At 46.5% G+C, this 16,200-nt stretch overlaps 1 protein-coding gene across 1 annotated transcript in view; it reads left to right on the top strand.

Annotated features, from left to right (window-relative positions):
* The window catches only part of LOC146839365 (glutathione S-transferase P 1-like), a 194,695-nt gene that overhangs the window by 44,375 nt on the left and 134,120 nt on the right, over window positions 1-16,200 (top strand). Inside the window, exon 2 of the mRNA XM_085651366.1 lies at window positions 12,090-12,125. Coding sequence (XP_085507492.1) covers window positions 12,090-12,125 — 36 coding nt within the window. The remainder of the gene's footprint in view (window positions 1-12,089; window positions 12,126-16,200) is intronic.

Raw genomic sequence — 16,200 nt, 5'->3', positions numbered from 1 at the left:
ATCTGTCATTTCACTTTTTGTCAATTTAATCAGTGGCTTTGCTATCAGAGAAAAATTAATTATCCACTGACGACAATAACCCACCATACCCAGGAACATTCTCAATTCTCTCTGGGTCTTTGGAGCTTTCATTTCTCTGATTATTCTGATCCTGTCAGTAGTCACTTTTCTCAGACCTTTTTCAATATTGTGTCCAAGAGAATGCACCTCTTTCTTGCAAAATTGCAATTTGGCTGGAGATACCTTTAACCCTCCATCTGCCAGATGATTCAGTAAAGCTATGGTATCCACTTCACAAGCTTCACGTGTCTTTGATGCCACCAGTAGGTCATCAATGTACTGCACTAACACTGAGTTTTCGGGCATAATCAAACTCTCCAACGATTTCTTCAATAACTGATTGAATATCGAAGGACTCTCCGTATACCCCTGTGGGATACGACACCATGCTAAAATACGCTGGCCAAACCTAAATGCAAAAATCGGCTGGCTGTCATGATGCAATGGAATTGAAAAGAACGCATGACACAAATCAATCACTGTATACCACTCAGCATCATGTGGAATTTGATACAGAATCACTGATGGATTTGGCACAATAGGACAACATGCCACCACAATTTGATTAACTTTTCTCAGATCCTGTACGATCCTAAATTTGCCATTAGGCTTTTTCAGTCCCATTATCGGTGAATTACACGGACTACTCAGTAGTTCTCTTAGAACTCCCTGCTGAATCATTTTCTCAATTATAGGAGTTATTCCTTCAATTATTTCTGGTGTCATTTTGTACTGAGGAATGTTAGGATATGTAATTCCCTCTTTCACTGCAATTTTCACTGGATCTACATTATTCATCAATCCCACATCCTCTCCTGTAAAATCCCAAACTGCTCTTTTCACTGTGTCTCTCAACTCTTGAGGCAAATCCTCCGGATTAAACACAGCAAATGCACCAATTAACTCACTTTCTCTATTTTCTAGAGTCATTCGGTAGAAAACATCATCATCTGGTGTCTCAAAAGCTATTCCATCTGGTGTACAAAAGATTGTGCAGTTCATCTTACACAATAAGTCCCTACCTAACAGGTTCACTGGACTCGTATCACAGACAATAAATCTGTGCATGTCTGAAAATTTCCCTATCTGTACTCTTACTGGTTCAGTAAGACGTGTTCTGATTTGTGTATTGGCTACACCAACTACTTGGATTGCTTCATCCGAGAGAGGAAGATTTTTAACATCTGTTGACCTGACAGTTGATCTTGTCGCACCTGTGTCTACCAAAAAAGTAACACTCTCCTCATTTATTTTCCCATCCACAAATGGTCCTGCCTGGTCTATTTCTAGAGTTGCACCAAGTATGCACTCTTCCTCCTCTCTTCGGCACCGTCAATAATCACCCTCAGACTCACTCCCTTCACTCTTTAACAAGTACTGCTGTACTTTGTTAGAACGTCTTGGTTTGTTTACCTGCTCATCATTGTAGAATCCTGAATCCTGATTATACTTTTGTAACCCTCTATTCTGCGGCAAGGGCGGTTTTGGCTCTTGACTCTGCTGTCTCACAACTTTCTGTTGTTGCTGTTGATTATTCCCTTCGTTCTGGTTCTGCACCTGTTGATTTAAAGGTTTACTCTCATTACTCACTAATGGTGGATTAGGACATTCAGATCTCCAATGTCCCAGTTGGCCACAGTTGTGACAAGGGAACTTTTTCTTCGCTTCTTCAAGACTTCCTTTTCCTTTCCCTGCATATCTGGGTCTATTTCCTGCATTATTTCCTGGATTATTCGCCTGTTCCACTAACTGTGCTTCCTGTCTTTCTGCAACTTTCACTTGTGCCCACATTGCTTTCTCTTTCAGCTTTCTTTGTTTTGCTTCAATTTCATCACTGAAGTATTTTGCATGTCTCAGAATCTCATCTACTTTTTTACTCTGCCAATCCACTGTGTGTTCACGAATTCTCTCACCAATTTCAGGTCTTAGACCATATACAAATCTGTATACAAAGTGACTCAAATCTTTGTCACCCAGGTGTTCATCTCCACTGAATTGTTTAAAAGCCAGTATCAGCCTCTCGTAAAAAGCATGAACTGATTCTTTTGCTTCCTGTTGTGTTCGATCTATCTTAACCCAGTCTGTCTCTTTTGGAGGAACTTTACTCTTCAGGTATACCATCACCTGATCATACTTCCTCATTACCTCTGGATCTGGTGCCCCTGTTCTTGGATCTCTTGGATATTCCTCAGTAGGCCAACTCACAACTATTTTACACTCAGTCCACAAGTCTGCTGGAACAATTATATCAAACAGACTATTCAGGTCAACCCACAGCACTTTTGACAATTTCACAAACCTATCTACCTGCCTATACCACTCGACGGGCTTTTCTCTCAATCGAGGAACATCATTCGTAAATGATAAAATATCCTGTCTGGTCCATGGAACATGTACATATCCTCCTCCAGGTATTTCTCTCATAGGATAATTATCCACTGGTTTCTCCTTTTCTCTTACTGGAAATGCTGAATAAGTTATTCTATCTACAGATTCTTCTCTTTTCTTATACCACCTATCCTTCCACTTTTCAACATCACCCCATCTTCGCAATAATGCTACCATTTCTTTAATCTGTCCTGTTCTACCAGAAGCATTCAAATTTTCAATATCCTTCTCAGTAAAATCCATCCTGTAAGTTTTCTGTAAAGCTTTCACTTTATCAATGTCGACTCCCTGTTCATTTGCTATTGCTCTTAGCCTGTCATGAGTATTCCTTGCTCTCCAGGTAATACTTTTGCACATAAACAACAGCTCACCATCATGATGACTCTTCAGGATTTCTGCTGGAACTGTTCCTGTCACAAGCTCTTCTAATTCTATACGTAACCTAGCCACATCAATAACTTGTGAATCCTTATCCTTTTTCTGAAGAACCTTCATCCAATCATTCAAATCATCAACTGTTATTTCAGCAGTTTTTCTCACTGGAACCACTCTTTTCTGCGGTTCTAAAATTGGCATCCCTGAACAACTAGGTTCACTAGCATCCAGTAGTTCACTACATGCGTCATGTCTGGTTTGTCTCAGGTCACTTCTTTCTGCTCTTTTATCTGAATCTCCTGAAGGACCAACTGAATTTATCAGATTATTCCCAACATATGGAATCACCAGTCCATTCTCACCTGCTCTCTGTTTGTCAAACACAGGCATAACCGGACCTATAGTTACAGGCACCGTAACAGCTTCCAGATTCTTCGTTAATTCCCTAATTTTCTCAGTCAGTTCTGTTGTCGTTTTTGCTAATTTTCTGGCATTTTCCTCACTACTTCGATTCTCTCTTTCCCTGAAAGAACTACTACTTCTTGATTCAGGTGTCACTTTTTCTTTCTCAATAATACAGACTGTATCTCTTATCGAAGAAACAACTGGTGTACTCTCATCTGGTTCTGGTCTATATGGAGGTGGTCTCTTGTAAATCATGTCATTTAAGACCTCATCATCATACTCATTAACTCCAACTGCTCCTTCTTCAATTGTTCTCATAGGATATAATCCCTCTGACATATTAACATCTCGCCATCTTTTCATCCGATCATGATGTGTTTCACGATCATGTCTCCTCCCAAACATATTCCTGTAATACCCTCCAGATCTTTGTTTTTCTCGCTCATGAACTTCCTCTTCCCATTCCACTAAAGCCTCGAACTGTGTAGGTCTCGGCTTCGGGTCCAGACGTACCATCTTTTCCCGTAAATTTCTCAACACGGCCAAATTAAATGAACCATGTTCTGGAAATGCTAGAACACCATCTTCTTTAGTATACCTAACCCAATTCTGCAACCATATACAGGTATGTAATCCATATTTCGCAACCATGAAGGATGCAGGTGTTTTCGCTGGAGGTAGCAACTCACCCTCTCTCGTTTTAACCTCTTTATCCTTGGTAAACCACCTTTTAACTTTCCCAAAGAATGTTTTTTTCTTTTTCTCCTCTTGATAATACATTTTAGCGCTTACCAAAACTCTCTACTCTTTCCGTATTATAAATATACAATACGAACTTCTCAACCAATAGCAGCGCGACTCACACTAACGCACCAATCCTGGAGCGTCTACGTCACTAAACAGCTCTTCCAATCCCTGCGCGACTCACACTAACGCACCAATCCTAGCGCGAACCCTATTCTGATCCACTATCCAATCAGAGCGCGGACTTTCTGACGTCAACAGTCGCTGCAGTCGCTTGTCTTCTGTCTTCTGTCACTCGTCTACCCCTCCTTTACAAAATCTCTCAGTAGACTTCGTGTCAAGATTTCTACAAAATCTATTAGTTACAACATAAAAACATTTCCATTGTCTGCTTCGCTAACCACAGAATAGTAAAAGAGAGTCTATTTTTCAAAAGTCAACAAACTTTCATACATCTCATAACTGTTTCCTCTAGGACTTATCCAAAGAGTCTTACAATCAATAAATGTATATACATTCACGCACATTCATGCAAGAAAAATATAGTACATGCACACAGAATCCTGTTTTCCCGAGAACAGCGCACAATCTGCTCCACTACAGAATTATAACATACATTAACTAAGCAACTTCGCCCAGTTCCTCAAACAAGCTCAGAGAATACCTATTACTCCTCCCGCGATAAGCTTTAACGGAAATCCTCTACGGATCCCTGGGACTTAAGACCAGAGTTTCACAGATAACCTTCACTATGATACACACTCCTTATTTACCAGAAATATATTCTAATAGTAACATACAACAATGTCACTGATTCCGAACCCAGACAATGTGAACGCGCAACTTCAATTGTCACACGTTATTCCTTACAATCCCGTCTTTCCCGAGAGCAGCATATACTTCCCTCTGCCCTACTACGGAACTGCTACAACAGCTTCCAAGTTCCAGAAGCACTACATATAACTCAACATGACGACTTCAACATATAATATTAGTACATATACCAATATTGACAAAATAAAATCAATAATCAATAAGCCAATGTACAAGCAATCTTATCAGATCAAGACAACCATCTAAAACCATCCTCTGCTACCAGGAAATTGATAGAGATCAGGGTATCTAAAATATGCCCACTACCACGGATAGAGTAATCACACAGTTACACACACATACATTCATCATACACTAGGGCCCATTTCACTAACATACGCTCAAATACTCTACCAGCAATAAACCTGTGGAAAGAAAACACCTAAACACCCTGCATCAATATCAGGTCGATCAGATCTGGTTTAGTGACTGTCCTAATCAATAACATAATCTACACAACATATTCAATAATGATCAAAAATATAAACCCAATAATTGACAAGAAAGAAAATTCAACACCATGTTTAAAATTATATTGCTTTATCTAAAATTAGTCAAAGTAAAATCAATCAGAATAAATCATTTCTCATAGTTACCTATTCTAACTAAGTGTCAGAACGGGTCAGGACAAGTCTCTCGGTAAAGTCTTTCAAGACGAAGTCCTCAGCACGATCCTCGGCAACGCAATCTCCTGCAGCAAAGGTAAAATGGCAAGTGGCAAAAGGGTGGCCAGATCCCTCTCTAAGCTAACAGTTTTTATAGTAAAAATTACAATGGAAACACACATTAAGTTTGCAAAATACACTGAATCACTGAGCAGAGCGAGAAGGAAAGGATGCAACATTGCAACATTTGTGAACCTCCGCTCAGGAAAAATACACATAGCGAAGACTACGGAACAGGAACCAAGAAAATAAAACATGTATCACAATAATCCGGCTTCTCCTCGGCCATCGAGCCACAGTTCAGAGTTTCCCTCTAAGGCTCCTTTGTTTTTCAAGATCGCCAAGGACACTTTCACTTCTCTTGGAGAACTCCCAAAAACTGCTGCTGTCCTCATGGAAAGTTTCATTCAAGGACCATGGTCAGTCAACTTCAAGACCATTTCCAGCAGGGGTCTCCCTCGTCACGTCTTTCACATATTCACTCAAGGCCAGGCTTCAAAATTCAGCCATCTTAATACAGCCTCCATAGGCCACAATAGACCATCTTTAATTAAAGAGACAAAATAAACGTTACTACAGCATAATGATTAAACAGTGTTAAGCCCACTAATACCCTTATGTGTATGCATTTATCTAGCTCTTGCGACATAAAAAAGCATTAATTCAGACAGCGTTTTGTGCTCAAAATAAACAGCACACAGCAACGTTTAAACATGAAAACTTGCACGTTATTTTTTAGAAAACAGAAACAGCACACGTATGCTAACCCTCGTGTAACTTTCTCTTATGTTAAGACAAACGGATTGATTAATAAAAACACACTTGCACAAGACAAATAATTAATTTGTTATTTATTAATAATTAATAAAACGCATAGACATACTAGAGCTTCAAAAGCCCCTGAATTTTCTAAATGAAAACTCTGCTCCAGCACAGACAAAAGGCAATGGCAGAAAAAAGGCAGAGAGACAAAGAGGCACAGAGAAGGCACAATGAGAAAAGAAGGACCAAAATGGCACGACGAGGCACAGGCAGACAAAAGACAGTGGCGCAACGATGGAGCTGCATGAGGGGGATCAGTGTCCCTGACCAAGAGGTCAGAGGTCTTGCTCACCCTGTCATGCAGCGGCTGCCATTAAGTAGGGGTCGGGAGAGGGAGAGCAGCTGGGAGGAGGGTGTGGAAAAACGCAGGGGGGTAGGGTCCGTGGAGCAGCAGCGGCGGGGAAAGGAGTGAAACGGCAAAGAGGGCAAGTGGGCAAAGAAAGTGAAAAGAGGCAAAAAGAGAGACGAAAAAGGCAGAGAGAGGCAAAGAGGCACAAAAAAAGGCACAAGGAGAAAATAAGGCATAAAAATTCACAACGAGGCAAGACAGACAAAAGGCAGTGGCACAGAAAAGGCAGAGAGAGACAAAGAGGCACATAGAAGGCACAAGGAGAAAAGAAGGCATAAAAAGGCACAACAGGCACAGACAGACAAAAGGCAGAGGCACAACGATGGATCTGCACGAGGGCGGATCAGTTTCCCTGACCAAGAGGTCAGAGGTCTTGCTCACCCTGTTGCACAGCAGCCGCCATTAAGTAGGGGTCGGGGGGAGGGAGAGCAGCTGGGAGGAGGGAGCGGGAACACGCGGGGGGAGGGTTTTCTTGGGGCAGCAGCGGCGGGGAAGGGAGCGAACCGGCAAAGAGTGCAAGTGGGCAAAGACAGTAAAAAGAGGCACAACGAGAGACCAAAAAGGCAGAGAGCGGTATAGAGGAACAAAAAACGCATCAGGAGAGAAGAAGGCACTGTAAGGCACAACGAGTCACAGACAGATAAAAGGCAGTGGCACAGAAAAAGTAGAGACAGACAAAGAGGCACAGAGAAGGCACACAGAGAAAAGAAGGCACAGAGAAGACACACGGAGAAAAGTAGGCACAACGAGGCACAGACAGAAAAAAGGCAGCGGCGCAACAATGGAGTCGTGCAAGGGGGGAGCAGTTTCCCTGACTAAGAGGTCAATCAATCAATCAGTAGTTTTTTAAGGAGCGCTACTCACCTGTAAGGTTCTCAAGGAGCTGGGGGTTGGTGTGCAGCTCCAGATCAGTCGAAGAGCCAGGTTTTGAGGCTCTTCCTGAAGGTGTGCAGAGTGGGGGAGCATCTGATGCTGTTCCAGGCTTGTTCCAGGCCTTTGCTGTGATGTAGGAGAAGGCTCTTCCACCTGCTCTGGTTCTGCAGGTGTGTGGGGTCAATGCCGGGGCAAGGTCGACAGAGCGGATGTTCCTTTTGGGTACGTTGAAGGAGACTCTTTTGTTGAGATATTTGAGTCCGATGTTGTGGAGGGATTTGTAGGCGTGGGTGAATAGCTTGAAGATTACTCTTCTCGATGGGGAGCGAGTGGATGTCTCGTAGGTGCTGGGTCAGGTGCGCATGTCGTGGGGTTCCGAGGACGAATCTGGCTGCGGTTTTTTGGATGGTTTGGAGCCTGTGTAGCAGGGATTTGTTGATTCCGACGTAGAGGGCGTTACCGTAGTCCAGTCTGCTGGTTATGAGTGCGTGGGTGACGGTCTTTCTGCATTTGGGGGGGATCCATTCGAAAGTCTTGCGGAGGATGCGGAGGGAGTTGAAGCAGGTGGAGGCACCAGCGTTGATCTGGCGGGCCATGTTGAGGGAGGTGTCTAGAATGATGCTGAGGTTTCGGGCATGGTCTGTCGGAGTGGGTGGGCTTCGGAGGGCGGAGGGCCACCAGGTGTTGTCCCAGGCTGTGGAGGAGGGTCCAAGGACGAGGACCTCTGTCATTCCATCCTGGAAGCTGAGTCTAGTGTCTTTGGTTTTCTTCGTGAGGGGGAGAATGAGCTGGGTGTCATCAGCATAGAATACTATGTTGAGCCCATGCTGTCTAATGATGGCGGCGAGGGGGGCATTTAGATGTTGAAGAGCGTGGGACTGAGCGATGAACCCTGGTGTACTCCGCAGTTAATCTCTGTGGGTCCGGAGAGGACGGGTTGGAGTCTGATCCTTTGGATTCTGCCGGCGAGAAAGGAGCGGATCCAGTCGAGGGCGGTTCCCTGTATGCCGGCATCGTGGAGTCTGGCAGCGAGAGTGCAGTGGGAGACAGTGTTGAAGGCTGCAGAAAGATCTAGTAGGATGAGGGCCGCGGTGTATCCCTGGTCGAGTAGCATGCGGATGTCATCGGTGACGGAGAGGAGGGCGGTCTCGATGCTGGCGTTGCTGTGGAATCCAGATTGGGAGGAGTCGAGGAAGGCATTCTCTTCCATGAAGGTGGTCAGCTGGGCTTTGACAAATCTCTGTGTGACTTTGGCTGCGAAGGGAAGGAGAGAGATGGGGCGGTAGTTTTTCAGGTCCGTCCAGTCCGCCAAGGGTTTCTTGAGGAGGGGCTTGAACTCTGCATGCTTCCAGTCGTTGGGGAAGACACCAGAATCGAAGGAGGCGTTAATGGTCCGGCATAGTTCGGGTGCTATGGCGGCGGTGGCTCTGTGGTAGATGTGCGGCGGGCAGGGGTCCGTGTCGGCTCCTGAGTGGGTGCTCATCATGGTCGTGGCGGTATCTTCGGTGGTAGCTGGTTTCCAGGTGGTGATGGTGGGCTGGTTGTCGATGGCGGCGAGGAGGGTGGTGTCCAGAGTTTGCTCGCTGAAGTTGTTGTAGAGGGCCTTGATTTTCATGTGGAAGTAGGAGCTGAGTTTTTTGCAGAGGTCCTGGGATGGTGTGACGTCCGTGGCTTCACTGGGGGGTTTGGTGAACTGCTGTATGACGTTGAAGAGTTCCTTTGTGTTACTGGCGTTGGTGTGGACTTTGTTCCGGATAAAGGTCCTCTTGGTGGCTCTTATGCGCTGGTGGTATTCAGTCATGGCGGTCCTGTAGGTGTTCTGGTCTTCTGTGTTTTCTCTGTTTCTCCAGAGTTTCTTGAGGCGTCTGCAGGAGCACCTGGCTTCTTGGAGGTCGGTGGTGAACCATGCGGCCTTCAGGGGAGTTATCTGACGGGGTGGCGGAGGGGTGCGAGCTTGTCTGCGCAGCAGACTATCCAGGGGTGTAGTTCATTGACTGCAGAGTTGGCGTCGGTCGTGGCGGAGGGGGGGGGGGGGGTCGTGGCAGAGGGTGGTGTTGAGGTGCTCCTCTGTGAGTGATCTGGCTTCAGTACCTTCGTGGTGGGCGCAGGAGACGGGGGTCGTGGGTGCGGTGGTAGTGTTGAAGGTGAAGTGTACACAGTGGTGGTCTGTCCAGAGGGGCTGCGAGGTGTGGCTGAAGTGGATGTTTGTCGCTCCTGCGAAAATGGGGTCGAGGATGTGTCTGGCTTAGTGGATAGGGGTGGTGACGTGCTGATTTAGTCCGAGGTTGTCCAGGAGGGTGGTGGAGTCGGGGTTGCTGCGGTTGTCGAGGTGGAAGTTCAGGTCTCCGATAAGAATGTAGACTGTGGAGGCGATGGCATGGGGTGCGACGAGGTCGGTAATGGTGATGGTGGAGGAGGCGCGAGTCCCAGGGAACTGTAGGCGAGGGTCCCGAGCAGCATGGTTCTGGGGCTGGTCTGGATCTTGATCGAGGTGCTCTGTGTTGGAGAGGGGGTCGCTCGTGCTGGGGTTGGAGAGTCAGAGAGAGCTCTTGTGCGGGATGGTGAGTCATCCTCCTGGGCAGTGGGGGTGGTCCTTTCTCTGGATCTTGTATCCGTCGGGGATGGCGGTGGCGATGTCGGGGGCAGAGGTGGCATTGGTCCATGTTTCCGTGAAGAAAGCGGCGTCTGGTGAGAGGGTGTCTCACAGGTCCCAGATTTCCGTGGCGTGTCTGTGGAGGGAATGCACATTGAGGAGGATGCACGTGAGGGCTTCAGTGGTACGCATGTCCGGCGTGGGTTGTCAGTTGTGGGGGGGCTGTCGATGGTGAAGGATTGTCGGTAGTGTCAGCAGGAGAACTGGCCGTGGGTTGTGTTCGGCATCGATCGCTGGCAGCTGTTGCTCCTTCCGGGGTTGAATGCGAGGAGGGCAGCGAAGCTGTAGTGGTGGGAGGTCGTAGATCCAGGGTTTCTGGTGCTGGCTGCGATCATGTCGCAGACGGGCGCAGGCGGGCTTGCCTTTGGGGTCAGAGGTCTTGCTCTATCTAAGATCTGTGAAATATGTAAGTTGTGTGGCATTGGATGGCTTTAAAAATACATATTAGTAGCCCCCGGTCTTGTAATGAAATGGCAATTCTCAAATTTACATGTATAGAGAATCTTCATTTCAGTGAAGGCAACGAAGGCTAGCCTTATCCTACCCTCCTCACCCTTGAGGAGAGGGTATAAGTAATGGTGAGTATAATAGATTTGAAGAAATGTGATGTAATAATTAAGATTATCTTGAATGTTTTAAGGTTTCTGCATTGACCATTTTTTATTATCGTATATTAATTTGGAGTTCTATGGGTCCTTTCAGACAATGCTTTGTGAAGTTAGTCAACGGAAGAAGAAGTTGTTTTCCTGTTTTGTTGCAGCCTAAAAGAGGAGGATGCCTTGTGCTCCAGATATTTATGTATTCTGAACATTATGTTTGCTGTGTGATGTGTTGATATTCTTTAAAGGGCTGTATGTTGGGCCAGCAATAAAGGATTATTGCATAATGGTAGCCTCTGTTGTCTTTAATGAAATCAAGATTCTCTATGCATGTTAATTTGAGAATTGCCATCCTCCTCACACTGTGACAGCAAATTACAGTGCAGGCTACAACTTCCTCTCTCATCAGGAGGAGCTCTTTAGATGTTTTAGTATATGGTAGAACACTCTATGGCAATGGCAGGGTGGTGCGGCTATCAGAGTGCACAGCATGTGACCAGAATGTGACCAATGTGATTAAAACTGACTCCAAAGCAGGTCTGCAACTTTATTCTTGTCGACCTGGGTCAGAGTTTAAAAGAGTAAATAAGACACAACAGCAGTGCTGCCCCTGTGAAGACTGGCCTGCAGGGTGTACGCATGGGCAGTGCTGCCCCTGTGAAGACTGGCCTGACGGGTGTACCCTTGGGCAGTGCTGCCCCTGTGAGAACTGACTTCCTGGTTGTACCCTTGGGCGGTGCTGCCCCTGTGAAGACTGGCCTACTTGGTATACCCTTGGGCAGTGCTGCCCCCTGTGAGGACTGACATCCTGGATGTACCCTTGGGCAGTGCTGCCCCTGTGAGGAATGGCCTTCAGGGTGCACCCTTAGGCAGTGCTGCCCCTGTGAAGACCGGCCTTCTGGGTGTACCCTTGGGCAGTGCTGCCCCTGTGAAGACCGGCCTTCTGGGTGTACCCTTGGGCAGTGCTGCCCCTGTGAAGACCGGCCTTCTGGGTGTACCCTTAGGCAGTGCTGCCCCTGTGAAGACTGGCCTGCAGGGTGTACCCTTGGGCTGTGCTGCCACTGTGAGAACTGGCCTCCTGGGTGTACCCTTAGGCAGTGCTGCCCCTGTGAAGACTGGCCTCCTGGGTATACTTTTAGGTAGTGCTGCCCCTGTGAAGACTGGCCTTCAGGCTGTATCCATGGGCACTGCTGGCCCTGCGATTGCTGCCAGCAAGTCTTCTGTGCTGTCTTTGTGTATATGTGTACCTTACACACTCTGATTCTTTGTTTTCCTTCTTGCAGTGGCACAGTACACCATCACCTACTTCGACATCCGTGGTAAGTCATCTATTGTTTCCTCTTTCACAGAGTACATAGAGAAGGAAGTAGTACTGAAACTTTGCCATGTTGTGCCCTCTATGCCAGGGAAGGGCCCGCCGCTACTGTGATGCAGCACGTCTCCATCTATGTTGGGGTTTGCTCTGCATGTCCTCATTAGTACTACACCATGACATTGCGTTCCCTCGGAGGCCGAGGAGTCGGCCTGCTACTATAGACAGGAGACCTATAACTATAATTAATTAATCCTGTGCTGCCCTCTGTTCCTAAGAATTTACAAGCGTGCCATTGTTAGAACTGCATTTTCTGGTTGGCTGAAGGGATCCCCCAGCCAAGCAGAACCTACTTCTCATGTCAAGGGAGGATGATTACACTCACCGTAGAACCTGTGGTCACCCTTGGGTAGCTCGACAGTGAGCAGTCAGGCTGTCCTCCGAGGCAATGTATAAAGGAAATGCACAGCTGTCACACACAACACATACACTGAGCATCACAAAAAGGCTTAACACAGGATGAATGTAAATAAGATTTATATTCAACGCACATATTTAGTCATTATGACATGAACATCGTGTACTTTTGGGCATTAACACATTTGGAAATATTACTACCAGTACTAGGTCCACTTGTATTGTTATGATATCAATAGTATGCACACTGTAGAAAATTCCTAATCTACCCCGCCGCCCAACTAGAGAGAGAGCCCCCTTATGTGATGCGACACGCTATCCACTCCAGACCCACCCTAACAACCCTGATAATGCAGGCCCACACGATATTAGGGGAAACCCTGAGCCACAACGATATCAAAGATGTGTACGTACTTGAAAATAGAACAAGTTTTAGCAGCACCACGAGCCAGAGCCGCGCGGGTAAAACCAATGCCAAATGTATTGTGCTTTTGGCATGAAATCCGCATATAAAGTGGCTCCGCCGGCCAATGTTGTGAAGCACAGGCGGTCCGTGATCTGTCGCTCCCACTCACACACTTTATCCCCGCACTGCTATACGATGCAATAGGTACCAGCTTGGTCCGTACGGAGCACTCTCGCACTAATGCGGTGCTACTGGTACCCAGCAGGTCAATGGATAACACCCTGCAGACTTCATGGCCCCTGCCTCCCTCCACCCTCTGGTTCACCCTGATTGTCCTATACCCCCGACTGGAAGATAACCAACCCTATCCTGTCTACTCTCTATGGTAATTTCGTAAATCTATATTTATGTTCTGGTCTGCTCTCTATGGCCTTTGAGTAAATCTACACTTATGTACTGTTCCGCTCGCTATGGTCATTTAGGAAAACTCTAGTTATGTACTGTTTGCTCTCTATAGTCATTGAGTAAGTCTACAGTTATCTCCTGCTCCACTCTTTATGGTCATTGAGTAAACCTACAGTTATGTCCTGGTCCGCTCTTTATGGTCAGTGAGTAAATCTACAGTTATATCCTGGCTGCTTTTTATGGTCTTTGAGTAAATCTACAGTTATATCCTGGTCCGCTCTCTATGGTCATTAATTAAATCTACAATTATGTCCTGGTCCGCTCTCTATGATCATTGAGTAAATCTACAGTTATGTCCTGGTCTGCTCTCTATGGTCATTGCGTAAATCTACAGTTATGTCCTGGTCCCTGCTCCATGACCATTGAGTAAATCTACAGTTATGACCAGGTCCGCTCTCTATGGTCATTGAGTAAATCTACAGTTATGTTCTGGTCCTAGCTCTCTATGGTCATTGAGTAAATCTATTACATGACCTTAACATAATCTCCTACGCCGACGACACTCAACTGATCCTCTCCCTCACCAAGGACACCATCACCGCCAAAGCCAACCTCCACGAAGGAATGAAGGCCGTCGCCGACTGGATGAAGATCAGCCGCCTGAACCTGAACACGCACAAAACAGAGGTCCTCATCCTCGGCACCAACCCTTCAGCCTGGGATGACTCCTGGTGGCCAACGGCACTGGGGGCAGCCCCGACACCCACCGACCACGCACGCAACCTGGGAATCATCCTCGACTCAACGCTCTCCATGACCAAGCAAGCCAACGCCGTCTCCTCCTCCTGCTTCAACACCCTCCGCATGCTCCGCAAGATCTACAGGTGGATCCCGACAGATACAAGAAGAACAGTCACCCAGGCCTTCGTCAGCAGCAGACTCGACTACGGAAATGCACTCTACGCTGGCGCCCCGACCAAGCTCATCAAACGACTGCAACGCATCCAAAACGCCTCGGCACGACTGATCCTCGACGTACCACGCCAAGGCCACATCACCCCCCACCTGAGAAACTTGCACTGAATCCCCATCAATAAGAGGATATCCTTCAAGCTCCTCATCCACGCACACAAGGCACTCCACAAGACCGGCCCAGCCTACCTCAACAGACGACTTCCCTTCTACATTCCCAACCGCCAGCTCCGCTCCGCCGACCTCGCACTTGCCACCGTCCCGCGCATCCGAAGAACAACCACCGGCGGGAGATCCTTCTCCCACCTCGCCGCCAAGACCTGGAACACCCTCCCACTGAGCCTACGACAGACCCAAGACCTGCTGACCTTCAGGAGGATACTCAAGACCTGGCTGTTCGATCAGTAGCGCACCCCCCTCCCAGCACCTAGAGACCCTCACGGGTATGTATTGCGCTCTACAAATGTTTGATTGATTGATTGAATCTATAGATATGTCCTGGTCTGCTCTCTAAGGTCAGTGCTCGTTCTTTATGGTCATTGAGTAAATCTACAGTTATGTCCTGGTCCGCTCTCTATGGTCAGTGAGTAAACCTAAAGTTATATCCTGGCTGCTCTTTATGGTCATTGAGTAAATCTACAGTTATGACCGGGTCCGCTCTCTATGGTCATTGAGTAAATCTACAGTTATGACCTGGTCCGCTCTCTATGGTCATTGAGTAAATCTACAGTTATGTCCTGGTCCGCTCTCTACGGTCAGTGAGTAAATCTACAGTTATATCCTGGCTGCTCTCTATGGTCATTGAGTAAATCTACAGTTATGACCAGGTCCACTCTCTATGGTCATTGAGTAAATCTACAGTTATGACCAGGTCCGCAGTCTATGGTCATTGATTAAATCTACAGTTATGTCCTGCTCCGCTCTCTATGGTCAGTGAGTAAATCTACAGGTATGTCCTGGTCCACTCTCTGTGGTTATTGAGTAAATCTACAGTTATGTCCTGGTCCCCGCTCTCTATGGTATTGAGTAAATCTATAGTTATGTCCTTGTCCGCTCTCTATGGTCATTGAGTAAATCTATAGTTATGTCCTTGTCCGCTCTCTATGGTCAGTGAGTAAATTTAGTTATGACCTGGTCCCCTCTCTATGGTCATTGAGTAAATCTACAGTTATGTCCTGGTCCGCTCTCTATGGTCATTGAATAAATCTACAGTTATGTTCTTGAGTAAATCCATAGCTTTGTCCAGATCCTCTGTCTATGACCTTTGAGCAACTCTACAGTTATGCCCTGGTGCTCTCTCGATCGCCTTTGAGCAAATCTACAGGTATGTCCTGATCTGCCCTATATTGTCATTGAGTTAAACTGCAGCTAAGTCAGGCCCTCACCAACCAAGAAGAAAAGCAAAGGTGAACATCAACATTTCTACATGGTTCCCAATGCTGTGGCTTAAGGTGTTTCTAAGTACTCGTTACTTAAAATCATGCAAATCAGCAACAAGTTGGTTTGTGAGATGAAACAACTCAGTTTGATGTGCTGAGCTCAGAGTTCCAAAGTCAAGGTGGAACGCTAGAGACACAGATGTTTATAAACTCCTTATAAAGCCTAGTTTCATGGCGAATATGTTAGCATGTCGGATAAGGCATCTGTAAGTATGAGCAAGCCTGCAGTGGTAAGAGTGTAACAATGTAGAGTATAAAGCAAAAGAAACCATGAGGACTATAGAAGTATGGACGCCTTTAACGTACTACTCTAGGCTTCGGAAGTATGGGTGTTCCACCACTTGAGCCAAAAGCTAGGAAAGGTGCCAAAAAATTCAGGAAATCCCTACTCCAGATGCCTTAAGCTACTGCACAAAACACCATCCTCGAAGCTGAGTGAGGTC

This window comes from Triturus cristatus, chromosome 4_1 (assembly GCF_964204655.1).
Source record: "Triturus cristatus chromosome 4_1, aTriCri1.1, whole genome shotgun sequence".
NCBI classification, from domain to species: domain Eukaryota; kingdom Metazoa; phylum Chordata; class Amphibia; order Caudata; family Salamandridae; genus Triturus; species Triturus cristatus.
The sequence above is the reverse complement of the archived record's forward strand: the minus strand, read 5'-3'. Positions and strand labels throughout refer to the sequence as shown.